Source organism: Meriones unguiculatus, chromosome 1 (genome assembly GCF_030254825.1).
Source record: "Meriones unguiculatus strain TT.TT164.6M chromosome 1, Bangor_MerUng_6.1, whole genome shotgun sequence".
Classification (NCBI taxonomy): domain Eukaryota; kingdom Metazoa; phylum Chordata; class Mammalia; order Rodentia; family Muridae; genus Meriones; species Meriones unguiculatus.
The window spans coordinates 25,727,427-25,753,837 of record NC_083349.1 but is presented as its reverse complement, the minus strand read 5'-3'; the positions used below and the strand labels follow the sequence as shown (position 1 = coordinate 25,753,837).

The 26,411-nt window shown below is 51.7% G+C and overlaps 1 protein-coding gene across 3 annotated transcripts; it reads left to right on the top strand.

Moving 5' to 3' along the window:
- The first annotated feature begins 11,522 nt into the window (after positions 1-11,522).
- On the top strand, positions 11,523-26,411 carry Ccdc88b (coiled-coil domain containing 88B). 3 transcript variants are annotated; one of them, XM_021642303.2, is made up of 27 exons: positions 11,524-11,643; positions 11,896-12,047; positions 12,173-12,284; positions 12,363-12,432; positions 12,511-12,569; positions 12,653-12,736; positions 13,382-13,525; positions 13,690-13,838; positions 13,965-14,046; positions 14,165-14,323; positions 14,829-14,975; positions 15,147-15,255; positions 15,420-15,556; positions 15,642-16,757; positions 20,552-20,679; positions 20,750-20,867; positions 21,122-21,217; positions 21,295-21,435; positions 21,903-22,159; positions 22,442-22,585; positions 22,750-22,936; positions 23,028-23,173; positions 23,381-23,479; positions 23,698-23,864; positions 24,384-24,593; positions 24,747-24,815; positions 25,948-26,151. In XM_021642303.2, the coding sequence occupies exons 1-27, from the start codon at positions 11,584-11,586 to the stop codon at positions 26,001-26,003; spliced, it is 4,398 nt and encodes a 1,465-aa protein (XP_021497978.2). In that variant the 5' UTR covers positions 11,524-11,583; the 3' UTR covers positions 26,004-26,151. The 3 variants fall into 3 exon arrangements, 2 of the variants coding, with proteins under 2 accessions (XP_021497978.2, XP_060241484.1); XR_009592357.1 differs by lacking the exons at positions 23,698-23,864; positions 25,948-26,151 and having other exon boundaries at positions 11,523-11,643; XM_060385501.1 differs by lacking the exons at positions 11,524-11,643; positions 11,896-12,047; positions 12,173-12,284; ... (5 more) ...; positions 13,965-14,046; positions 14,165-14,323 and adding an exon at positions 14,355-14,479 and having other exon boundaries at positions 23,698-23,722; positions 25,948-26,411.

Below are 26,411 nucleotides of genomic sequence, written 5' to 3'. Positions count from 1 at the left end.
ATATTATATACATCATATCTATATATATATTTTATCTATATATTATAACAGAATTTCATGTAACTCAGGCTGTCCTCAAAGACCTTGTGTAGCTGAGGATGACCTTGAACTCCTGATCCTTCTTCCTCCTCCCAAGTGTTGGCTCATAGGCATGTGCCATGACATTTGGTTTGTTTAGTGTTGGGGTGGTACCTAGGGCTTCCTACATGAGAGGCAAATATTCTACTAACTCAGCTGGATCCTCAGCGTCCTAGATTTTTTTTGTTTTTTCAAAAGTATTTTTTTAATGTAGTCTTAGCTGTCCTGGACTCAGGCTGGCCTTGAACAAATAGAGATCCACCTACCTCTGCCTCCCTGAGTGCTGGGATTACAGGTCGTGTGCCACCTCTCCCGGCTTCAACCCCCTCAATTTAATGTTGAACGTTCTCTGCTTCTTGTATGAATTTTTAAATCATTTAAAATATAAATGTTTAATTAAATTTTGTTACGAGTATTTATTATGTGTGTGTGGTGTTGTGAGTGTGTGGTGTATATGTGTGAGTGTGTGGTGTATGTGTGTGTATGGTGCATTTGTGTCTGTGTGTGGTGAGAATTCTGGAATTTTGGTTTCCTTAAAAACAGAAATATTATAAGAAGATGCTTTTGTTTCAATCCCAGGTGTACAGATATGGGCTGCTCTGACTGTCTGCAGCTTAGTCTGTTAGTCATTGTAAGGACTCAACGTTAGGCTGAGAGACAAACATACAAGCTACATGGCCCCCACATCGAAAGCTATTGAGAGTTAACTGAGGTGAGATGTCAGCTGGCCAGTCCCCATAGGTGGGAGGCTCTCATGGAGACAGGGTGGCTCAGCCTGACACAGAGGGGCACAGGGGGCAATACAGGTGGAGACATGGATGGCGGCCTAAGTTCCTATGTTTAAAAGGCAGAGCCCATTCCATGTGGAAAAAGGGGCTGGGCAAGGATAACTGCAGAGAAGTACAAACCCAGACCCAAACCTCTAAACAGTACAATATGCTTAAATAGCACTAGAGCACTACAGATAGAAAGGGGTTTAAATGAGGTTAACTTAAAAGGTAATGCTTTTTCCATTGTCTGGGAAGCCAGCCAGTCCCTATAGATGTGGCTCCCATGGGGGACAGGTGGTGGTTTGGCCTGGTACAGTGGGGCCCAGGGTCCCAGACTGAGAATAACCCTATCATAGTAAAAATAGTAAATATCACTATTTACTATCCAGTCCTGCTTTGATAGTCAACATGAAAATGATTGTATGTTCAATGGTAATGGTAATATTATGCATCCTCTTTGAGAGAGGTCAAAATGGAGCAGACCTAGGTAAGAGAGGGGCTGCTAAATTAAATCAATCTATACTTATAATAACTTCAAGCTGCAGGACAAAAGGTATGTTATGTTGACAGAGAGGCTTTATGTTTATGTCAATGGGAAAGAAAAGGCTTTGGGTTCCATCCAAAGTAATAAGAATCAGATTTGACTAGGGAGGGCCTCCTGAAGATTTTGGCTACAGAAAAAAAAAAAAACAAGCAGGTAACCTGTATTGCTGATCCCATTAATGGGAACAGCTCTGAGACTGGTTGAGACATGAATGTCTATGCATAGCCAATAAATCTTGTTGGCTACAGAATCCCCATGGCTTATTATTACATGCCATTCTTTCATATGGCAAGAATGGAGATTTACAGATGTCTTTCTTCTACTCAAAGAGCAGAAAACCATCCTTAATTGATCTGTGAATCCTACACATCTCATACATTTATAATTTTAGGAGTGTATATTACTTGTGAGAAATTATATGTTTTCAGAGCAAAAGAACTCGACACCAGTAAAGTTAGACCAGATCTGACAGGATTCTTCCTGGAGGATGCTGAGATGCTGACACAGATATTTCAGTATCTTACATTGTCTTGCCTCAGACTGCTTCAGTTGCTGTTCCTCAAAGCTTCCAAGATAGCTTCAAAGAAAGCTACTGATCCCGATTGGTCCAGCCTATCAGCCTGTGCCAAACAGGACTTCAATAAAGCCTAAAATTTCCCAACATTTAGAGCCTGGAAACAAATGTTATTGCTAGATTACTTAACCATTTTTCCAATTTCCTTTGGGTCCCCCAAAAGGTATCCTATGTCCCCAAATCAACAGGATGCAATCCAAAAAAAGAATGACGTTCTATTCCTGTAAGGTGGAGAGGATAGGTTTTGGTTGTTTTATTGGGTGTTGGATGCTTGTCATTATAAAGGGATTGGTTACAAGTTGTTAATGACCTTAATCCGAGAAAAAAAAAAGGTATAGAAACTTAGACTCAACTATTTCTCTATTTTCTTTTCTCCATCTTTCTCTCTTAGGTAAAGAGATAAAGGTTGAGAAGAAGAGGGGGAATATAGAAATATCATATAGGAATAATAAGATAAAAGGTAGATTATTAAATCTATTCTTCAACTTAGAGATTTAACTGTTATTCTCCAATAAGGTTATTTTTTGATACATTGGTATAGAATTTTGTATATTAAAACAAAATTTAAGGTTAATTTTGATACACACAGATATGTTTTTACTCTGGTATGAGGTATCAGACCTCATTTATACAACTCATTAATAAATATAAGGTTTACTTCTACTTCTTTTTAAGCTGCTATTACAAACTATTTAGAATAATTAAATAATACAAGTTATGGTTAGTAATCAAACTTAAGCTCATGTAAGACACTAGTTTAGTTTATTACAGAAATATGCATCCTGGGTTAAACAGATAGTAAGTAGCTAGAAACAAGCAATGTTTGCTTGTTCAGATTTACTATAGATAGACAGACAAATAGGTAGATAGAATTCTTAAAAAATCTCAGAGACCTGCAGAATATGGCATTAAAAATTTTTTTTGTATTAATTTAAGGCCTTTTTGACTTGAGGCAAGTCAGCTCCTGGCAGCACCCCCAGACTACTTCAAAGAAGCTATGAGCATCAAAAAAAACCCCTTTATATGGAGTTGCTTCAAATGCAGCAAGCTAGCCACTGGACAAAACTGTCTCTATTCAACTGCAGACAACATACTGTCTGAAAATGGACAGAACTTGAATGCAGAGGAGTCAACTGCCAAGCTCTGTCAAGACAGGGCAAGAAGTCCTTCATATTTCCTGCTTTTCGATTAAGTCCGCCAGATATACTGGGCCGAAAGTCTAGGTTGGTGCTCCAACATGGTAGAGAGATTTTGGGTGACTGTCCAGGCAGCCAGTTGTCTCTGCCATTTGTTTTTACTGGAAATCTCTTGCTTTCACTTTCTACATTCTTAGGTAATATTATTTCCTTCTCAAGTCTCTGATGTGGTGGGAGACTAAATAGTTTAGTCTCACAATTAGGCTTAATTTTTTTAGGATTTAGAAGCTATTTTAAAAAGATATTTTTAGGTCTCAATGAAATTTTTAGGTTGTTAACTACAAGCTATGCTAAAAACAGTCTGGACACAGAACTTTGAACTCACCAAGATAGGATAGATAGTAGGCTACTGTCTTCTAGGTTGCCAAATATGAATGGACTGGACATTGTAAATGTAATTGTTACACGATAGTTTTCATGATTGTTTTATATTTGTTCTTATTGTATGGGGTTTATTATTGTAAGACGAAGAGCCTTTTTTATTTAGACAAAAAGGGGGAATTTGGGGGGTCGGTCTGGTGCTGTATTTTAATGCTAATTACTGGCCCCCAAGGTCTGGTTGCCACCCAGACGAGCACATTCTCACCTACACCTATCTTTGTTGTGTAAACCTTCCTTTACCCAATTTAAAATTAATTGGTTAATAAAAATGCTGAAACCTGTAACTGGCAGAAGAGAGGTAGGTGTAATTTAGGCTTGGAATTAGGAGACCACGAGGCAGGGGGAGGATGTGGATAAGGAACAGAAGATGCAGAAAGCCGTGGCCTGATGGATCAGATCCAGCCCAGAAAGAATGACTTATTGGCATATAACTTGGGTTGAGTAGCTGAGAGATAGCTAAATAGTTTAGAGGGTTAAAATCTGCCCAGCTCCAGTGCTTTAATCTTGTTAAATAGATCATAGTCTCTCTGTGTCAATAATTTTTGAAGCTAGTGGGGGTAAAGGAAACTGTTGCTGCTGGATGTGATGGCACACGCCTTTAATCTCAGCACTCAGAGGCAAAGGCAGGTGGATCTCTGTGAGTTCAAGGCTAGCCTGGTCTCCAGAAAGAGTTCCAGGACAGCTAAAGTTACACAGAGAAATCCTGTCTCAAAAAATAAAACAAAACAAAAACCAACAAAACAAAGAAAACTGTTGCTTTCTTAATAATTTACATGTGTGTGTATGTGTATGTGTGGTGCATGTGTGTGAGGTCATTGTGTGGTAATGAAAGGGTTAGGCTAACTTTGTAACCTATATGTCCTCTAAAGCCTATAGTTTTGAGTTTTAGGTCCAGGTTAAGCTAAAGCCTCTTAGTACCTTTCCAGAGAGTGAAGGAATGTGACCCTATCTGTGAGGACAGATATAAAAAAAGGGCAAGCAAGCAATGACCTTCACTCAGCAAAAGAACGACCAGACCCTTGTCCTTGAGATAGCGTTTCTTAGCAACAAACTTAGACTTCTTCTGAGTAGCTTTTGACCTCCAGCCAAAAGCCAGCCCTAATCTTCAAAGATGAGCTAACCACCCCCCCTTCAATTGCAGCTGCATCCACACTTGGCAGGACTGGCCAAGCTTGAGCACCTAAGCCTAACCAATTATCTTACTTTATAGCTTCCTCATCCAATCCTAAATTGCCAAAACTAAAACTTCAAATCTCCCGCAATTTTTCTTTTAAAAACCTAAAGGCCTTTGTCTCCCAGTGCCACTCTTTGCTGACCAGCAGGGGTGACCCCGTTGTACAATGGTTAATAAACCTCTTGCTTTTGCAACAAGTCTTGGTCTGGGGGAGTTTCTGGGAAGGGCGCGATTGAACTCCTGAGCTGTGAGACCCCAGGTCTTACAGTATGTGGTGTGGATGTCGGGGGCTACATGTTTGTGGTATGTGTGATGTATGTGGCTATGTGTCATGTATATTTGGTTGTATGTGTATGGTTTCTGTGTGTGTGTATGTATATGGCATGTGTGTGTATGTATGTGGCATGTGTGTGTGTAGGTCAGACTCCTGAGAGTTGGTTCTTTTTTTCCATCATGTGGGTTCCAAGGAGTTCCTCACAACTCAGGTTGTGAGGCTTGGCCAAAAGTGCCCATTGAGGCATCTTGCTGGCCCTGTGTTTTGTTTTTGAGATAGGGCCTCATTATATAGCTGCCTGATAACCTGGAACTTGTCTTTTAGATTAGGCTGAGCTTTCTTTGAACTTCTCTTGATTCTCTTGCCTGTGTTTACAAATACTAGGAATACAGGCTTTGAGCTACCAGGCCTGCTATCATTTTCTTTCTTTCTTTCTTTTTTTTTTTTTTTAGGAATACAGTGTCTCTCTCTATATATCCTTGGCTGGCTAGATCTGTCTATATAGAACAGGCTGTCTTAGAACTCACAGAGATCTACCTGACTTTGCTGGGATTAAAAGCATGAGCTATGATGCCCAGCATTTTTTTTTTTTTTTTTTTTAAGATATAGTCTTGTTTGTAGCTATCATTAACCTCACCATTTGTCTCAGCCTCCTCAGTACCTGGGTCACAGGTGTGGGACCCCATGCTGAGCTGAGACATGAATTTAATTGAAGAGGAACTGCTCAAAAAAGACCTGTGAGAAAGCCAGTTCTTGTCTCTTGTGTTCATAACACAAAGATGCAAATGTGTCCAATGTTCACCAACAGGAAACTAAACAAAGTCAGGCAATGGTAGCCCACACTGTTAATCCCAGCACTTGGGAGGCAGAGGCATACAGATCTGGCCCTGGGTTCCAGGCCAGCCTGGTCTACAGAGCTAGGTCTAGGACAGCCAGGGATACACAGAGAAAACCTGTCTGAAAAACAAACAAGCAAAAAACTCAGGCGACTGAGTGGAGAAAAGATAACAGATGGCTCAAAATGTTAAAAAGCAGGGATTTCATGGCAAGTGCCTGTGATCAGAACCTGAAAAACTCATGCAGGAGGATTTCAAATTTGCAGCCAATCTGGACTATGTAAGCAATACCCTGTTAAAAAGCTGAAACCAAAAAAACCAACATAGTGGCTCACACCTGTAGTCTCGGCTCTTGGAAAATCTGAGTCCCAAGGCTCATCACAAATTGGGGGCCAGCCTGGGCTATGTGATAAGTTTCAGGGCAGCTTGTCATACAAGTGTGAGGATTTGAGTTTGAATCACCAGAGCCCACATAAGAGCTTCACCAGGTGTGAAGTCTGAGCTTCTGCAATGCTGTTGCTCTGAGGAGACAGAAGGTGAAAACAGCAGAATCTCTGGAAGCTCAGGGGCCATGTGCCCTGGTACATAGTAAAGCTGGAGGTGAGGCCTAGCCTCAAACATGATAAAAGTGTGAGCATCGACACCCAAGACTGCCCTTTGACCTCCTCCAGCAACATACATTCATTTATTGTTTGGCTTTTCAAGACATGGCCTCTCTGTGTAGCCCTAAGCTGTGCAGGCTGGTCTCAAACTCACAGAGAACTGCTTGCCTCTGCTTCCCAAGTTCTGGAACTAAAGGCATGTGCCACCATGCCTGGCTCCCTGAACAGAAAGACAACAGATTTTGTGTGGGACAGCAGCTCAGGCTGCACTGTGTGCCTAGCATGTGTGATGCCCTGGGCCCCTTCTCAGCACCACCAGAGAAACAAACAAGATTGCAGACACACTGAGAAGCAACAAAGAAGGTGCATGGCCATGTGTGTGCCAGGCCCACACGTGTGCTCAGAAAGGATATAAAAACAGACCAGTGGTTAACTCTAGTCAGGGCAGTTGGAGTGATAGATGAAAGATACTCTAGTTTCTCTATGCACTCTTTTTTTTTTTTTTTTCCCCCCAAGCCAGGGTTTCTCTGTCCTGACTGTCCTGGAATTAGCTCTGTAGACCATGCTGGCCTCAAACTCAGAGATCCGCCTGCCTCTGTCTCCCAGGTGCTGGGATTAAAGGTTTGGGCCTGGCCTGGAACATAGCCCTTAGCCCACTCAGGCCGGCCTCTGACTTGTGATAAGGTTCTGGACTCAGCCTTCCAAGCTCTGGGATCACAGGTGTGAGCCACTATGTTGCCACTATGTCATTTATTTGTTTGTTTGTTTTGACAGGGTCCTATTATGTAGTCCAGATTGGTTGCAAATTCATAAGCCTCCTGTCTCAGCTTTCCAAGTTCTGGTTACAGTCATGTACTAAAGCCCTGCTTTTCAAAGATTTTTTGTTATTATTATTTTTTATTATTAATATTTATTATTGATTTAACTTTTAGTTAAACAGCGGTTATTCCTAATCAAGCTGTATACCTAATCACCACACAGAGACTAGGGTTTATTTAACCTAGAGCACAATGCTGGGCAATAGTTACTCCATCCTAAACCTCCAAGCCTGCATAGTTTCCCCCCATTTAGATTTCCCATATTATACTTGCTTTTTAGTCATATCTTGGGTCTGATTCATCTCTCGTCATGGTTCCAAGTCCTCCCCTGCAGATCTCTGTTCTCCTGCTCCAGATTCTTTATTATTATAAGTTTATTGCTGCAATAAAACACCATTACCAAAAAAGCAACCTTGCGGAGAAAGGTTTTGTTTCATCTTAGTTTATAGTTCATAACCCAGGGAAGTCAGGGCAGGAACTCAAGGCAAGAACTGAAGCAAAGGCCATAAAGAAATATTGCCTGCTAGCTCTCTTGTTCAGCCTGCTGTCCTAGAGCACACAGGCCCAGGGTGGCACTGCCCACATTGGGCAGGGCCTTCCCACACCAATCATCAACCGTGACAGTGTATCAGAGGCTTACCCATAGGCCACGCTGGTGGGACATCTTCTCAATTAAGGTTTCCTCTCCCAGAATGACTCGAGCTGATGTCAGGCTGAGGCAGGGCCGCCTCCCAACTTCCCAGCTGAGTTTCACTCAGTATCTAGGAGCACCCTGGGAATCACAGGGTGTCCGTGTCAAGGGATGGAATGTCCCGCTGCCCAGCCTGCCTCACCTGACTCAGCAGCCTGAGGACAGATGGAGGTGCAGCCAGGCTTGTCTAGATGGAGGAAGTAAGAGCAATCGGGGCATGGTCTCTGCCTCGGGGCTCAAGGAAGGGTGTGACTCAGAATTGAGCAAGACAGGGCCCTCCTTCCGCTGGTGGAGGTGAGCCCCAGCCACCAGGTCAGGCTGGCTCCGAAGGCCTGTGAGGCCAGCATAGCAGTGCTTCCGGGAATCCCTGGACTGAAGTTGTTGGAGGAGGCAAGTGGGCACAAGGTTCAAGAGGCCTGAATCTGACGACCCCTGCATAGTATACTAGAAGGTCAGGGTACAGCTGGTTCATTTAAGAAGTGCTTATGCTGAGTCGTCCCCCCCCCCGCCACACTTGTGAACTCCCCAGCACTTCAGATTTTCCTTTCTCAGTTGTTTCAAGGACAAGCCTCTCCCTTACAGTCTTGTGTGCTTTGTCAGCCCCAGTTCATCTTGACTTGATATCCTTTGCTCCTTATCCTCTGGCCTTGCTGCCCTCCTCCAGTTGGTCTATCACCAACTTCATAGCTGTGTGACCTTAGGCAGATTTCTTAACCTTTCTATGCCTCAGTTTTTTGTTTTCTCTGTGAGATGAGAATCATTTCATGTTTTTTTATTTCTCAGAGGAGTCCAGCACAAATGGGTTAATAAAAGTCAAGTACTTAGGGCTGGAGAGATGGCTCAGTGGTTAAGGGCACTGTCTGCTCTTCCAGAGGTCCTGAGTTCAATTCCAGGCAACTGCATGGTGGCTCACAGCTAGTCTATACTGGGATCTGATGCCTTCTGGCCTCCAGGTGTACATGCAGATAGAGCACTCATATACATAAAATAAGTCAATAAATCTTAAAAAGAGTCAAGTACTCACTAAGCAGGCCCAGCTCATGGAAAGCCTGCATTTGCTGTAATTTCTATTATTTGTATTTACTGTAAGTTTTGGTTACCTTTGTGTGCGGGTTCCCATATGCCACCATGAGTGTGTGGACATCAGAGACAGTTTGCAGGAGCTTCTTCTCCCCTTCTGCTGTGTGGGTCCTGGTGACTGAACTCAAGTTGTCAGTCTCCAAGGCCTGACGAGCCATCTTTCCTGCTCGGATGTAGCTGAGGCTGGCCTCGAAAACTTGATCCTCTTGCTTCAGCCTCCTGAGAGCGGGGGTTGCCACCACCGCTCCATTGCTGTTACTCTAAGATGCCGCCAAGTGTAATAAAAAAATGTCACTAAAGAAAAAAGTTAGCCGTGTCCCAGGCTGTTCACCAGCAGGACTTTTATTGTATATTTCCCAGAAGGTCTGCTTCCTGATTCGATTCAGGTCCACATCACATGAACTTCTAATGCACACAGAAACAGGATGATAGACTCGACAGAATGGGTGAGCCCCGTGGCAGACTGCTGAGAGCACTTCTGTGGTGAGTCCTGCTGCCTCCCGCCGCCCTGTCCCTGCTGCCTCCCGCCGCCCTGTCCCTGCTGCCTCCCGCTGCCCTGTCCCTGCTGCCTCCCGCTCTGCAGAAGAGCCCGCAGCGCTGCTTCTTTGCACAGATCCCACCACCAGCCTGGGGACTTGAAAACCAGGACCGCTTTGCTGGGGTGCTGGGATTAACTCATGCCAAGTCCCTCCTGACGGTGCTCCCACCACTTGGGTTGTGGGTTCAGCGTGCTCCCGAAAGGACCTCACGGTCCTCTTCAAAGTTGCTCACACCTTTCTCCAGGAATCGCTGCGGGGGTGGGGGGGCTTTGGAAGTGTGGGCTCCTGCCTGCAATGACAGCTGTGTCGGGGCTGAAGCCAGCTGAAGGGCAACAGTGCCTTGTCAACCTGACCTCAGAAGACAAACGAGAAGAGATAATACATGTGTGGTTCCTGATCTATGCCTCTAGCTGCCTCGCCGAGCTGTCATGCATCGATTCCTTGGATATGCTTCCTTCTCAGCAGGCGGCCTTGTGAGCTCAGGCAGCCTCTTCTGGGAGGTCCTCCGTGACTACCCTGTGACAGCAGTTAGGAGGACTGTAGTGCTCACGTTTAAAACTCTTTTTTTATTTGAAATTCCTTAAAGCCTAGGTAGGACAGAGGGGTTAGGGGGAGAGGGGGCACAGACCCCTTTACTTCTCCTGGCTGTTTAGGGTTGGTGGGTTCTCCTCCATGCAGTCTCCTCCAAGCTGCTGTGCCATGAAGCATCTCTCTTCATCTGTCTGCTCCAAACCACCACGCTGGCCTCTCCAAACTGCCACACACCACATGCCATCACCACACACCACACTTTCTCTCTCCCAGCTTTTATATTTATGTGAATCCTAGACCATGCCCCTCTCTGTGCTGCATGAGGCAGGCCATTACCAGCTGGCCAAGACCACGATCCACACGAGGCAGTTATCAGTGTGGACAAACTAAAGCTTAAACCAAAACCCCACACTTGGGATTAAAACAAAAATGTGTTTACATAACTGTTTTTAAAGAAACCAAAACTTCCATAGGACTGCAATATCATACTTTCATGTCACTATTATCACGATTATTGACTTATTTTTGAGACAGGCTTTCTCTAAATAACCCTGGATGTCTTTGAACTCACTATGTAGACCAGGCTGGCTTTGAACTCATAGAGACCCACCTACCTCTGCCTCCTGAATGCTGGGATTAGAGATATGTGCCACCACCCCTGGCATTATCATTATTTTGGGGGATAGCCTTGCTAAATTGGCTTAGCTAGCCTAACATTCACTATACCTAGTCCAGGATGGCCTTGGACTCCTGATTGTCCTGTCTCTACTGTCCAATAGCCGGCATTACAGGCATATATCTCTACACCTGGTTTATAAGGTACTAGGGCTTGAACCCAGGGCCTTGGGCATGCCAAACAGGCACACTCCCAACTGGGCCACATCCCCTGGTGTTGTGTTGCTTCCTTTTAAGGAGTTTACAGATGGCAAACTGAGGAAGGTAACCAAGGTTACCGGCCCACGGCCATTTCTCAGTGTAGTATATATAAAGTATTTACTGCCTCCTGGGGTTCAGAGGAGCCGGCTGGGACATGCTCCATCCGCAGCAGGCTTCAAGGTTTGAGGTGGATTGCCATGAGGCTGAAGAAGGAGGTGCCAACAAATGAAGCCTGACCTATAGACTCCAAGGCCAAAACCCTTTTAGTGACCACAGAGTACGAGGGTCACCCTCTCTTGCCCAGAGAGGAAAGAAAGGGCTTCCCATCATTGCCCATGGTGTCAGGGGCCTCCCCTCAGCTGACTTACAGCTTTGTAGTTAGTCTTATCTGACACTCAGGGAAGATGTGTGCATGTGTGCGTGTGTGTGTGTGTGCGTGTGCGTGCACACACACTGGCTGCTGAGGAGTCTCAGCAGAGTCCTGCAAAACCCCGGAAGAAGGAAGCTGTGCAGGGTCTGCGGCTGGGCCTCTGGGATCCCCCAGCCGGGGACTTCCTCTTCCTCTCAGAGCAGGTGTAGCTACCACAGCGTGACGGGGACTACACCCTGAGCCCCCAACATGGAGGGGGCCAGGGGGCCCAGGCTCAGAGACTTCCTGGGTGGGAGTCTGGCCACCTGGGTGAGGGTCAGGTGGGAGAGCTGGAAGGGGAAGAGAGTGTCAGGGCAGACTGAGGGTTGGGGGAGGGGTGGCCGGGGTGGACAGAGTCCAGCCGGCAGAGGGGTGGGAGGTGGAGAGGGTCTGGGATCTGGGAAAGGCATTCAAGGGCGCTGGTGGGAGGGACCCTAGAGTATATTGGGACAGATCAGGACTCAGGATGGAGTTACTAGTTGGGAGTTTCCACCTGCTTAGCTGACTTGTTTGTCTCTACAGGCGCTGGGGCTGGCTGGGCTGGTGGGGGAGGCAGAAGAATCAGGGGGGACAGAGGAGGAGCAGGAGGAGGAGGAGGAGGGGCCTCTTTGTGTGGAGAAGAGATTCCTGAGGCTGAGCGATGGGGCCTTACTTCTTCGGGTGCTGGGCATTATGTGAGTGACGAGGAGAGGGCTGGTCTGAGGGGAGGGGGCTGTGAATGATGGGAGGAGCCTGCGGGTGAAGGGCAGGGCCCGTCTGATGGGGATGGTCCTCATCCTTGTCTCCTGGGTGACCACAGTGCTCCCAGTTCCCGAGGAGGACTTCGGATGGTCAGGGACCCTGATGGTCCTGCAGCCTGTCGGATGTGGAACCTCCATCATCTGTGGGCGCAGCTGAGAGCTTTCTACCAGGTAAGGCACTGGGGAGACCTGACAAGGAGCCTATGAGCCCCCTGTGAAGGTGCCTTTCTCAGTGTTGGCCTGTTCTAGGAGGAACTGCAGCTGCTGATCCTGTCACCGGCCCCAGACCTGAAGACACTGGGGTTTGACCCTTTCTCAGGTGCTTGTTTCCTACCTGCCCCTGGCCTCTGTCCCTGTCCTATGTCCCTACTTGACCCCTTGTGGCTTGTGCCAGCAGAAGAGGCCGTGGACGAGCTGGAAGGCATCCTTCGGTTGTTGTTGGGGGCCTCAGTGCAGGTGAGGAAGGGAAGGGAGAAGAGAATGGGGTGAGAACAGGAGGGAGCTGTGTGTGACAGTTTTGGGCCTCCTGTCTCCCACAGTGTGAACACCGGGAGCTCTTCATCCGTCACATCCGGGGCCTCAGCCTTGATGTCCAGAGTGAGCTGGCTGTTGCAATCCAGGAGGTACTGCTGAAGTGATACAGCCTAGGGTGTTGATTGGGTTCTTCATTTTCACTGCCAGTTAAAGAATTAAAAGGCAGGACAAACCTGAAGCACAGCAGGTGGCAGCAGAGAAATCTCACGCACAGCAGACAGAATCGGCAGTTAAGAAAGGCATTTATTGGGAATGAGCAAACACACGCGCAGCAGACACACAGAGCAAAAAAGACCCTCTGTTTTGCAGAGGGGGGACTTGGGGAAGCCAAAGTATGCAGTCTCTTCTGGAGGCCTGGTGGGGGGGGTGTCTTAATGTCTCTGAAGACTCTTCCTCCCTCTACTTTAGGGTTGGTCAGTTTGAAGGCCCCTTAGCTGATTGGTCTGAGACTGTTGTGTGACACGTCCTAATCAGGCCTTGAACTTGTTGAACCAATCCATCAGCAGGGGGCCTCCTGGAGTTGGGCAAAAGCTGCCAGACTTTTGTCTTAAGTCAGCAGGTTGAGGGAGAAGCCCGCCATCTTGGAAATTTGCCACCTTTGTTATCTAGTTGTGGCCCTTCTCCCAGTCTGTCTAACGCCCATCTCTCCGTGCTGTGGTGGGTGGCACGGGGGATTGTCACCACCATGGAAAACACTCTCACTCCTTCTGATGTGTTGCTCTCCGTGCCCTCAGGTGACCCAGCCTGGTGCTGGTGTGGTACTGGCTCTGGCTGGACCAGAGCCTGGAGAGCTGGTGGCTGCGGAGCTGGAGATGCAGTTACAAAGCCTGATGGGGACAATGTCCAGACTGGTGCGAGAGCGGGATCTGGGGGCTCAGGTAGGGGACAGGCAACAGTCACGTGGGGCTGAGCTGGGAAGATGGGGTTTGGGGCCAACACTGGGGGCTGTCAGTTGTCATAACCCAGAATGATTTTGTGGGGATTGGAGGCCTGATATGCTGAGGTTTTGAAAGGTGCCTCTTGACCTTTGACCTCCCGCCAGCGGTTGGTTGAACTGCTGCTGGAGCGGGAGCCTGCCCGCTTGCTGTTGCCAGAGGCTCCTGCTAACGTTTCTGCGGAGGCTCCCTCGCACCATCTGGCTCTGCAGTTGACCAACGCAAAGGCCCAGCTGAGACGCCTGCGGCAGGAGGTGTGAGTGTCTGCAGGCTGGGGAAGGGGTCAGTGGGACCTGGATGGGTTCCCAGTCCTGGGGGCACGATAGGACCCAGGTGTGGGGTTGCTGCTGGCAGACATCCTCCATCGCCACCATCCCTCCAGGGAGGAAAAGGCTGAGCTGCTGCTGGACTCCCAGGCCGAGGTGCAGGGCTTGGAGGCTGAAATTCGAAGGCTCCGCCAGGAGGTGCGCTCCAATGTCCTCCGCCACTGTCCCCTCCCCATCGCGGTCCTCCTGCTACGTGCGATCCCTCACCCCTCTGTCCCGTGGCTGGCTAATCCTAGTTCCACACCATCTGGCCCAGGTCCAGGCGTTGTCAGGACAAGCCAAGCGCGCGGAACTCTACCGCGAGGAGGCAGAGGCGCTGCGCGAGCGCGCCGGCCGCCTGCCACGCCTGCAGGAGGAGCTGCGGCGCTGTCGCGAGAAGCTTCAGGCCGCGGAGCAATTCAAGAACCAGCTAGAGGTGAGCTGGGGGCGGGGCTGGGGGCGGGACATGGTTATGGTGGGGCGTGGTCTGGTGGCGGGGCGTGGTCTGGTGGCGGGACCTGCGGGACGGGGCTGTCCGAGAGAGGAGTGGGTCCAGCTTTGTTGGGGAGACTGTGATAACGGGGAGAAATGGGTGAGGATACTGCGGGTGGAGTCTGGGACAAACCCTTTAGGATAGGCGGATGAAAGGGAGAACCCGAGAGACTATGAAGGGACAGATCTTGAAGAGCCGGATTTTGAGGTCGGGGGAGGGTTACAGGTACAATTGCGGAGTCTGCAGTGAGATACTACCAAGTAGTGGGTACTGATAAGTGTGGTCTGGAGGGTCGCTGCTCTGGAAGGCTTTTCGTTGGGGCAGGGACGGAAGGGTCGAGTACATGGGGAGACCATGGAGAGATCATGAGAGAAGAGGAGGCAGGGTCTGAAGCCGGTCCAGGGGAAGGGCTGCATCTTACCCAGGATCCTCCCGGCTTTCCCACCAGGAGGAGCGGGTGCTTTCTGGGGCCCTGGAGGCCTCGAAGGCCCTGCTAGAGGAACAGCTGGAGGTTGCCCGGGAGCGCTCAGCCAGGCTGCACGAGAGCCAGCGGGAGAACCTCCTGCTGCGCACGCGGCTGGGCGAGGCCCATGCGGTGAGCCGTGTTGATCTGTCCGTCAGTCCCTTGTCCCTGGTCCCCCACGGCTCCGGTGATGCCCCGGGTTTCTCTAAGTTATTCCTGTAGCCTGTTGGGATGCTCAGACGTGCACAGTTGGCCTGGACCAGATGAAAAAGGCTGTGTTGACCCCACTCTTCCACACCCCAGGAGCTGGATTCTCTGCAGCATCAGTTGGAGCAGCTGGTGGAGGAGAATGTGGGGCTGGAGCTGGAACTTCAGAGGAGCCTGGAGGCGACCCCAGGCTCCCCTGGGGAGGGTGAGTTTGGCCTAGGGTGGGGATGAGGATCTGAGAGGTAGGCAGGCTCTCGGAGTGCGGGGGAGGGGAGGGGGGCTTGTTTTCATGCCCTTACTAGGCCTCTGAGAGGTGATGGCGGGGAGTCAGGAAGTGTGGACAGAGTCCTGACTTGGCCATGTCTCCAGCGCCCCTACCGGGAACAGCACCCTCACTGCAAGATGAGGTGAGGGAAGCGGAGGCTGGGCGGCTGAGGGCAGTGGAGCAGGAGAACGAGGAGCTTCGAGGTCTGCTGCAGATGCTCCGGGGGCAGCTTGGCCGCCAGGTGGGTCCCTTCCCTATCCTTATCCTCACTCTTTGCCACCCCACCTTTCCTAATGCTCCCCATTGTCCCTCTCCTGTGCCTTCAGCACCCTCTGCTGGAGGAGCAGAGCAAGGACTCCACGCTTCCTGTGCCCAGTGAGGCTTCCGCAACTCCCCTGAGCCCAGATCCCAGCCTCCAAAGCCAGGCTTGCCAGATAGGAGGTGAAGGCCCTGAGTCTTTGGACTTGTCTTCCCCAACATCAGACTCTGACGTCACAAGGTCATCTGAGTGTCCCCCGGCGTCTGATTCACACCCAGAGGTGGAGAGTCCTTTCCAGATGGTTTCTCCAGATCCCCACACCTCAGACCTAACTCCCCAAGAATCAGACCCTCCTTTGGAGACACATGAGTCCTTGGAGAAGTCCGGTCACAGAGTCTCTCTCCAGAGCCCCACTGTCCGGGCCCCACCACAGGGTCCAGAGATCAGAACTGAAGTGCAGGAGTTGCTCGGAGAGAGGGAGGGAGCAAGCAGGGAGGCTCTCCAGGGAGAGTTGATACCCGAGGCCCAGGTCCTGAAACAAGACGGCCCCGAGCACAGGCCCAGATCTTCAGAGCTCATCGTCCTGGAGCCTCTGAAGGATCAGGAGACCCTGGATCAGGGGCTACAGACAGAGGCAAGAGGCCCTGAACAGAAGCCCAAGGGCTTGGTCAGTAAACTGGCCCCTCAGAAACCGCAGCAGACATCAGAAGGGGCGCCTGATGCCTGGTCCGGGGAGGAGCGAGAGGAGCAGGCCATCAGAGAGGAGGTGGCACAACTGAGGAGACAGGTTGCGGACCTTCAGGCTAAAGTGCAAGCCCAGGCCCAAAGACTGGAGGCCCGAAGTGCAGAGGCTGCCTGCCTCTCTGAGGAGCTGGCCCAAGCACGCAGAGCAGAGGCTGAGGCCCATCAGGAGGCAGAGGCTCAAGCCCGGGAGCAGGCCCGTCTTCGTGAAGCGATGGATATGGCCAGCCTAGAGCTGGAGGCTGCATCTCGAGAGCGGGAGGCGCTGGCAGAGGCACTAGCAGCAGCAGGCCGGGAGCGGAGGCAGTGGGAACGTGAGGGGCCCAGGCTCCGGGCTCAAGTTGAGGCTGCGGAGCAGCAGGTGCAGGCTCTGGAGAGCCAGGTCCGCTGTCATCTGGAGGACGCTGAGAGGGAGCACGTGGAGAAGCAAGCACTTAGGGAGGTATGTGGGGTACGGGAGTGGGTCAGGAGAACGAGGACTTGGGCCCGTTGCTGGGATGTGCGGTGTGGATTTCTTCACTGCACTGAGATGGGACAGAGAGTAGAAAATCCAGGCCACTCCCACAGTTGCAGGATACAGCTGATAGCCGATCCTTGATGGGGTAGGCCACAGGAGGGACTCTCAGAGTGACTCACACTGCCAGTCCTGTGGTCTATCCTGCACTCTGTTGTGGTAGTTTCTGTTCTTTTGCCCTGGGCCCCTCTTCCTGTATTAAACAGAGATGCTGTGCCTGGCAGCCCTCACAGCCTGTCTGCAGACCAGGCTGTGAGACTTGCTTTACTCATGCTTGCCAAGGCCTGCTATCAGTGACCAAGCAATAGTTTCTCAGTTGCTGGGGATGGAGCTCACTCTATAGAGAGCTTGCTTGCATTCCCAGCTCCACCTAAAACACACATGGCGGCACGTGCTTGTCATCTCAGTGCTCGGGATGCGGAGGCAGGAGGACTAGAAGTTCAAGGCCAGTGTTCTAGTTCGCTTTTCTATTGCCATGTTTAACATCATGACCAAAAGCAAGGTGGGTAGGAAAGGGTTTATTTCATCTTACAGAGCACAGTCCATCATGAAGGAAGTCAGGGCAAGAACTCCAAGCAGGAACCTGGAGACAGGAACTGAGTGAAGCAGAGGCTCTGGGAAGGCTCTGCTTACTGGCTTCCCTCCTTAGCTTCCTCATCTTGCTTTTTTTATACAACTCAGGACAACCGTCTAGGGATGGTGCCCCTCACAGTGGGCTGGGTCCTCCCACATAAATCATTACGCAAGAAAATGCCCCACAGACTTGCCTATAGACCATTTGACAGGGGCATTTTTTTCCATTTGGGGTTCCCTGTTCACAGATGACTGGCTCGTGTCAAGTTGACAGCACAGACATCCTTTACTATATAATGAACTGGAGGCTAGCCTGGGCTACATGAAACTCCGTCTAGAGAGAAAACAAAAGCAAACATTCACTGAAGATAAAGTGTGCTGGGCAGTGGTAGTGCACACCCTTAATCCCAGCACTCAGGAGACAGACGTAGGTGAATCTCTATGAGTTTGAGGCCAGCCGAGCCTGGTCTACATAGTGAGTTCTAGGACAGCAAGGGCTACACAGAGAAACCCCGTCTCAAAATAAAAACAAAACCAAAAAACAATGCCACTACTGCTATTACCAGGAGGGGGTGGAAATGCCTGTTTGGGTGTGAGAGGTCTCCGGGGAAAATTATCAAGATTCTACTTGATGCTGAAAGATTAAGAACTTTGATGAAGTGGGTGACAAGGACTCTAAGGCACTGGAGAGGCTGGGGGACTCAGAAGTTACCAGGAGGAGGTGGAGAGGAACAGATCCAGGTGTGAGTTGGAGAAGTCAGGAGAGGTGCAACTGAGGAGGAATTGAGCAAGGTTCCCGTTGGGCGGGGTGAAAGCTTTCTTCTCTGCTGAGGGAGAGGCTGGGGGTTTTGTTGTGAGTGAACGGTACCACTGGAGGCTGGAAATGAGCAAAAACAGTCAGTCACATTGGCATGTGAAGCCAAGGCTAGCACTGGGCAACGGCAAGGGTGCTAGAGTAGAGTTCTGGGAACGAGGACTGGGAACTGGCTGCTCCAGTGAGAGCCATTGCTCCAGTGAGAGCCTGTGCTCCATCCCAGGGCACAGACAGGAAGAACACCTCGTGTAGGCCCCTCCCAGTGGTGAGGATGGGGAACAGGATTGGGTGGGCCAGTTGACACAGGGTAGGCGCTGCACAGGGTAGGATGGGGAAGAGACGCAGGGAATGTGAGAACGCCTGCAGATGAGCCAATGATGGAAGAGGATCTCTCTGGGGTACATATTGTAGGATGGGACCCGGAGATCTGCCGGCAAAGAACTGCGTGGTAGCTCAGGTCCTCCTCATTGCCAGCTGTGTGGCTTGGAACAAGTTGCTTCTGAGTGTTTATTTCCTCATCTGTAAAATGGAAACAAAACTGTGCCTGCCCGGCATGTGGTGGTACATGCCTGCAGTCCTACCCTAGGGAGGCTGAGGCAGGAGGATTGAGAGTTAGAGGCCACCCTGAGCTATATAGCAAAGCCTCTAAGGCTAAGGAAGGGCCTGGATGTGGTGGTGCAAACCTCTAATCTCAGTACTTGGGGGCAGAGGCTGGCGGATCTCTGTGAGTCTGAGGCTGGCCTGGTTCACGGTGACAGGAATACACAGCAAGACCCTGTCTCAGGAATAAATAATTAAGTAAGCAAAAGAGGGAGAAGAAAAAAGAACGAGAGAGGCAGAGAAGGGGAGAGAGAGAGGGAGAGAGAGCACAAACAGTTCCTATATGATAGGATCTCATAAAACAATGCGTGGCAAGAGCTTATGGTGTACCTGGCGCTTGGTACACGTTTGCTTTTTGGGGAGAGGCTAGCAGTGAAGGCAAGGGTGGGCCTGGAAGAGCTAGAGGCTCTGAGGACTTAGAGAGAGGCTGGGAGTAGGGAGAACTGGCATGATTTCCTGACTGTTCCGGGCACTGCATGCATGTAGCACTGAGGGAGCTGGCTAGCAGAGCAGACAGAGAAGCGATCCTGAGGCTCTCACATGGGCACAGAGGCCTCCCAGGCTGGCCAGAGGGGCACTTGATAGGGCTATGGCCAGAACAGGGAGTGGGCAAGGGCCTCAGGTCTCCACATTCATTTTGCACTGTGGTTCTCTTATCTCTAGCAGTGTCAGGGCCCTAGTGGCTAGTCAGGAAGCAGAGCCCCATGGGAACTGTAGTTCTCCTTCTCCTCTTCTTCTCTTTGGTTTTTTGAGACAGAGTTTCTCTGCCTAGCCCTAGCTGTTCTAGAACTTGCTCTGTAGACCAGATTGGCCTTGAACTCAGAGATCAGCTCTGTCTCCTGAGTTGCTGGGATTAGAGGTGTGTGCCACCACCGGCAGCTAGCTGAATTTTAGTTTTTTAACCAGAGGCTATGCCCACATCTGTTGGGCAAGGTGTGGAGAGTTGTTACCTAGGAGGATGGCTCAACAGCAGTCTTAGTTTTCAGAGGCAGGATGTGGCCAGTGGCTGGGCAGTGTCACCTTTGTGTAGCTCTATCTTTCCAGGGTCCCCAGGAGTCGTAATGGTTTGGCCTCCCTCCCCCAGGTGCTCACAGGTCAGAATTGGCCTTCCACCCCCTACCCTGGAATGGTGTGGCCCAACCGTCAAATGCCATAGTCTCTGACCAACCTCTGCAGCCCGGCGCTGTGGTTAGGCCCGAGTTCCTGTTCTGACTGCTCTTGGTAGCCACCCCTCCATGCTGGAGGGTGCTCTGCTGGCCTACCTCCACTGAGCCCCTGCACATGGCTGGTGTGACAGCTCGCAGGGCCCACCGCCATCCTCGGTACCTGCGGAACTATGGGCTCAAAGAGGTGAAGCCACTTGCTTAGTGTGCATCTCTGACCCCTCGCTCGGGGGCTGCTTCCACACCCTACCAGATTCAGGGTCCCACTCCTTTCATATCCATCCTGCACCTCCAGGTCTCTTAGACAAGGTCTCTCATTGAGCCTAGACCTCTTTATGTAGCCCAGGCTGGCCTTAACTTTGCAGCTGTCCTCCTGCCTCAGCTTCTTGAGTGCTGGTATTACAGATGGGAACCATGTATGCCAGATGGGAACGTAGAAGCCCACAGGATTAAAGACACCTGCCAGGTTAGCAGAGCAACGCAGAGAGCAAGACAACCCCTTGGGCCTGACTCTAGAGGAATGTTCCCCACCTTCACCCCTCACCTGCTGAGCCCACTCTGCCTGCCCGCAGGAGCTAGAGAGAGCTGTAGTGCGGGGTCAGCAGCTGGGAGCCCGGCTGGAGCACCTGCAGCGAGAGCTGGAACAGGCGGCCTTGGAGCGCCAGGAGTTCTTTCGAGAACAGGAGAGCCAGAACCAGAGGTGGGCATAGTGGCCAGGGTCAGGGAGGGTCAGGGAAGTAAGGGCTGGCTGTTAAGGTTTCTCCTGGTAGGTACCAGGATCTGGAGCATCGAATGGAAGCCGAGCTACAGGCAGCTGCCATCAGTAAGGAGGAGGCGTTGATGGAGATCAAGGCGAAGACCCTGAAGCTGGAGGAGGAGCTGATTCAGGTAAAGCTTTTCTGGGAACTGAGGTGCACATCCCTTGTCCCAACCAGGGCTGCCAGGGCTCGGGTCTTACCTCTGGATTGGTGGCTAGCTGCTCACCTCACACCCTGGCGGGGCTGCTTCCTCTATTCCTGAAGTGGATGGAACCTCTTCTGGGGTTCTGGGGGTGACTTGCTGTGCCTGTCGGCTTGGGCTCCAACACTTCCCTGTGTGTGGGAAGCACCTGCGATCTGTGTCCCTGGGCCTTGTCCCTGCAGCTGCGCCAGTACTCTGCGGGCCTGGCGACTGAGGTGCAAGCTGAGCCTCAGGCCGCGGACACCCAGAATGGTCGGCTTATCGAGGTGGAGCGAAGTGTGAGTGACAGGGCATGGGTTGCCCAGGGCACGGGAGGACTAGCCACTTAGCCACTGATGGTCTCCCTTTCTGGCAGAATGCCACGCTGATGGCAGAGAAGGCAGCGCTGCAGGGGCAGCTGAAGCACCTGGAGGGGCAGCTGGGAAGCCTGCAGGGCCGGGCACAGGAGCTTCTGCTACAGAGTCAGCGCGCACAGGAGCACAGCAGCCGTCTGCAGGTGGGTGGCAGCCGGGGCCCTTGTCTCCTGCCCATTTGTGTCATTTTGTGCCCTTTTCCTTACTCTAGCCAACTGCCCCACCTGTTCCCACAGGGCTTCCCCTCTGACCTCAGCCATCGCAGTCTGTACTTTCTCCCTTTCCTTGCCTTCAGAGTCCACATCTGCACCCGTCGCCATTCCCCATCACCCTATCATCTGAGCCTTCTCCTCCAGACTAGCCATTGTCTTCACCCCCTTCCCTGACCCACATGTCCCAGCCCTGTTTTGGACCTCTTGCCTGGCTTGGCTTTTCCCTGCTACTATGATGCTTTTCTTCTGCTTTTGACATCTGCCTGTCCTTCAGCTGTCCATCTGTTTCCTCCATAGCTCATCCCTGTCCTCTGCCCTATGGTCTTGGGCCATGCCCCTTACTCCTTGTGGGCTGGGCGCCTCCACGGCGGTGGTCCCACCTGTCTGCTTCACTCTAGGCTGAAAAGTCTATGATGGAGATTCAGGGCCAGGAGCTGCACAGGAAGTTGGGGCTGTTGGAAGAGGAGGTTCGGGCGGCAAAACGGGCCCAGGAGGAGACCCGGGGGCAGCAGCAGGCTCTGCTTCGGGACCATGAAACCCTGGCCCAGCTGCAGCGAAGGCAAGAGATGGAGCTTGAGGGACTGTTGGTGAGACACCGAGATCTCAAGACCAATATGCGTGTCCTGGAGCTGGCTCACCGTGAGCTTCAGGGCCGGTGAGTCTCCCCAAACGACCGCTTCTCTCCCTGACAGGATCACTTGCCTGTCCTCCTCAACAGGTCTGACCCAAGGGAAGTGCTATACTCCACCTATCTATCCTACTGCTGCTCTCTTGGGGGACTGTGCTCCCCAACTTTGAGGCATCGGCTTCTGCTTTGGGGCCCTGCTGGGGTAGTGCTTATGCTGAGGAGGTGTCAGACTCCCAGCTCCCCACAATGCAGTGCCTACTTGCCAAGGCTGCAGAGGTCTGCAGCCTTTTGGGCCCCTTGTCCATACAGGCATGAGCAGTTGCAGACCCAGCGGGCCAATGTGGAAGCACAAGAGGCAGCCCTATTAGCAGAGCGTGAACGCCTGACGCAGGATGGGCAGAGGCAGCGGGGCCTGGAGGAGGAGCTGCGGAGGCTTCAGAACGAACATGACAGGTACCAGCTCTGTGGCAGCCCTGCCCTCACTCCCCAGGTCAGCAATCCCACGTGAGAAGTGGGTTAGGGTGGGCTGGTCACTGCCCCTGCGTGTCCCGCTTCGCCTCCTCTCTGTGGGTGTGGCGCTCCTGGCTCTTAGAGAGCCATGGCCTTTGCCTCCGAAGAGCTCAGATGCTACTGGCTGAAGTGTTTCGGGAGCGAGGGGAGCTCCAGGGTGAACGTGGGGAGCTGCGGGGCCGCCTGGCGAGGCTGGAGCTGGAGCGAGCACAACTTGAGATTCAGAGCCAGCAGCTTCGTGAGTCCAACCAGCAGCTGGACCTGAGCGCCTGTCGGCTGACCACACAATGTGAGGTATGGTGCGGTGTCTGGGCCGCCCCCAGCAGGCAAGGTAGGCAAGCCAGGTTGGGATAGGTATTTATAATGGCCTTGCTGCTGCCCGCAGCTGCTGACCCAGCTTCGCAGCGCGCAGGAGGAGGAGAACAGGCAGCTGTTAGCTGAGGTACAGGCCCTGAGCCGGGAGAACAGAGAGCTGCTCGAGCGCAGTCTGCAAAGTCGTGACCATCTGCATCGAGAGCAGCAGGAGTACCTGTGAGCATGCGCAAGAGTAGGGCCACGCCCCCTGGCGGCCCCTTCAGGGAGCACTTCCACCCTCCCACTATCCCCACCTCGGCCCCGGGTCCAAGGGAAAGGTCCCAGACATAGGGCAGTTTTATCTGCAATGCGGCTGCGTTACACCTGCTTCTGCCAGGGCTTTGCCAGCATTTCTGTGAACCCATTCTCTCCTCTTCCTACCAGAGACCAGCTTAACGCCTTGCGCCGTGAGAAGCAGAAGCTGGTGGAGAAAATCATGGACCAGTACCGTGTGCTGGAACCTGGGCCGCTGGCCCGCACCAAGTGAGGCCCCACTCTTCAGAACCGGAATTCTGCTAACCTTTGCCCTGTCCCGGATCCTGCTAACCTTTGCCCTGTCCTATCCTCTGACCTCCAGCTCCCCAAGAACCAGGCTGGGGTGCAGGTCTTAGAAAGGGTGACCCGGTTCATTCCCTGACACGACTCTCCTCTCCCTCCCATTTCCTGTTTCCTTATCCCTTCTTATGCCCTCTTGCCCCCAGGAAGGGCAGCTGGCTGGCAGACAAGGTGAAGAGGCTGATACGGCCCCGGCGGGAGGGGGCCCTCCCTGGGGGGCCACGCCTGGGGGCCGATGGGGCTGGCAGCACGGAGAGCCTGGGGGGCCCCCTGGAGACGGAGCTCCCTGAGGGCAGGGAGGCAGATGGGACAGGTGGGTCTGAGGGCTTGGTGACCAGGATGTCCCTATCCCATGTCTCCCACCCTTGGCCTCTGCCACACTGGCTTGCCTCCCAGGCTTTCCCCGCCACCCGCCTCCACCTGCCTTGATGCTGTTGGCTGCTCTCTGCCCTGGCCCGCAGGGTCCGCTCCCCCCTCGCCTGGCTCCTCCTTTCTGTCTGTATTGCCATCTCCCCATTTGTACGCAACCCAAAACCATGCCTAAGACCTCAGTGCAGTAGGGCATGTTGGGAAAGGTTATTTATCCTTGATGGTACAGAAGGAAACTGAGGACCAGAGAGGGTGAGGTGAGGTGCCTCGCTCACACACTTGAGCGTTTGTGTGAGCCAGCAGCAAAAGCAAGCAACTGGCCAGGCTCATTTGCCAGGACCCTTTCCTCCTACACTCTGCTCTTTTTTCTACCCTGTGTAACTTGAACCACTGGCTCTCTGCTTGCCTGGCCACTCCCCGTACTTCGGTGACACTTCTCCTCCCACGCGTGTGCCTCTCACAGGGTCTTCATCACCGGCACCCATGCGCCGCGCCCAGAGCTCTCTCTGCCTGGGAGGGGAGACCCTGGCAGGTGGGCAGCAGCGGCGTAGACTCAGTTCCCGGTTCCCTGGGGGAAGAAGCTCTGAGTCATTTAGTCCAGGGGACACCCCAAGACAGCGGTTCCGACAGCGCAGGCCAGGCCCCCCGGGGGCACCCAGTGCCCACAGCAAAGGTGAGATATAGAGACCTTGAATATGAACCCCCACCATCCAGTGGACCCAGCGCCTTTGGGGAGGAGAGTCATTCCCGCTAGTCTCTGTGTTCCTGTGGGCCTTGCCCACCACTGCCTGGCACCGTGGCCCAGTGGCTGCCTTTTGATCTCCAGGATCCGGTGTGGAATGGGATGGCTCCAGTAAGACACTCCCGGAACATGAAGCAGATGCCAGTCGAGAGGGTGAGTTGGGGTACATGTCCATTTGGGGTCTCTGGCAAGTCTCATTCACCAATTCTCTCTTCTGATGGGGGAGGATCCTTTACCAAACACCAGCTGGTGTGCTCCTGGGGATATGGCTGGGAACATTGTGGTGTAGGGAAGCAGACAGCAAACACTGCCTGAGAATAATAACTCTGTGCAACAGCCGGGACTGAAAGCAGCACAGGGCCTGGGTGGTACCTGCCTGTCATCCCAGCACCTGGGAGGCTGAGGTAGGAGAATTAGAAGTTCAAGCGCAGCCTTAAGTCTATGGCAAGACTCTGCCTTAAAGGAGGAGGTGGGGGGAAATGAGATGTGAGCTACATGTATATTTTTCCTTTTTAATGACCCTGTCAGAAACCAAAGAGATAGGTACAACAATTTTAATGACAGGATTCATTTAACTCTGCCTAAATGATTACATTTTTCCATGTGTAGTCAGTGCAAAAAATTACAAATGAGATTTTCTTTTTTAAATTATTATTATTATTATTATTTTTTGAGACAGAGTCTCACTGTGCAGCCTGGCTGTCCTGGAACTTCCTATGTAGACCAGGCCAGCTTCTAACTCACAAAGATCTGCCCTATCTCTGCTGGGATTAAAAGCATGATCTACCAAGTCTGGCTCAATTTTTTCTTTCTCCTTTTTCTTGAGAACAAAGGTCTCACATTGCCTAGGCTGGCCTTGAACTGATATTTCTGCCTCTACCTTCTCAGTGCTGTGATTGTAAAATAGGCCTGACTTGTTTGTTTCTTTGTTTTTTGATTCAGGGTCTTGTTCTATAGCTCAAGATGGCCTAGAACTCACTGTGTAGCCCAGGCTGGCCAAAAATTTGTGGCAATCTTCCTACCTCAACTTTCTTAGTTCTAGGAAAATAGTTGTGTGCCACCACATCCATTATTTTTTTTATATACACGCGCGTGTGTGATCAGGCTAGGGGTTGAAATTGGGACAAGCTTCAGAGAGGAACTGACGTTTAGGGACAGCTTGGAGGCAGGCTGGTTGAGGGAGGTGGAGGAATAGCAGGTGGATAGAAGGTTCAGGGTCCTGTGGGCTGCCTTGACTGCTGAGCATCTTCCTGGGAGGAAGCCTGAGCCCAGCCTTTCTCTCTAGCCCTCCAGGAGCAGAACCCGGAGAAACTGCTCTCAACCCCTTCCGTCAGCCAGTGACACTGTGAGGACAGAAGGCTTTGGAGTGCAACCTTCTACCCATTGTAGGTTCAGTGGGTCTCCCAGGCAGTCCAACTGGGGGACCCAGGGACCCCAGCAAGCATCCTTGGACAAAGATGCCTGGTCTCCCAGGAGCCCCACAACATACACTGGGTCCCTGAGAAGATGCTGGGACAAGGCTGTGGGCAGGGGATATGACTGGTCCCACCAGGGCTCTTGCTCGGCCACACGGCCGTCACTGAGGAGGCGATCTCTGGGAGATTCCTCAGCTGGAGGAGGCTGGCAAGAGAGCCCTCTGCCAGGCCTAGATGGGAAGGCAAGGTCCATTCCCCGGAGACAGGCCTGGGCTGATATCTGAGCCTTGTCTGGGACCTGGAGGAGAGGAGAATAAAGCTGTAACCCCATGAA

Excerpts from the sequence above, each read along its gene's own strand:
- Ccdc88b (XM_021642303.2), top strand. The coding sequence starts at position 11,584 with ATGGAGGGGGCCAGGGGGCCCAGGCTCAGAGACTTCCTGGGTGGGAGT. Across the intron at positions 12,048-12,172 it reads CTTCGGGTGCTGGGCATTAT|TGCTCCCAGTTCCCGAGGAG; the intron begins GTGAGTGACGAG and ends GGGTGACCACAG. Across the intron at positions 20,680-20,749 it reads CAGGAGAGCCAGAACCAGAG|GTACCAGGATCTGGAGCATC; the intron begins GTGGGCATAGTG and ends TTCTCCTGGTAG.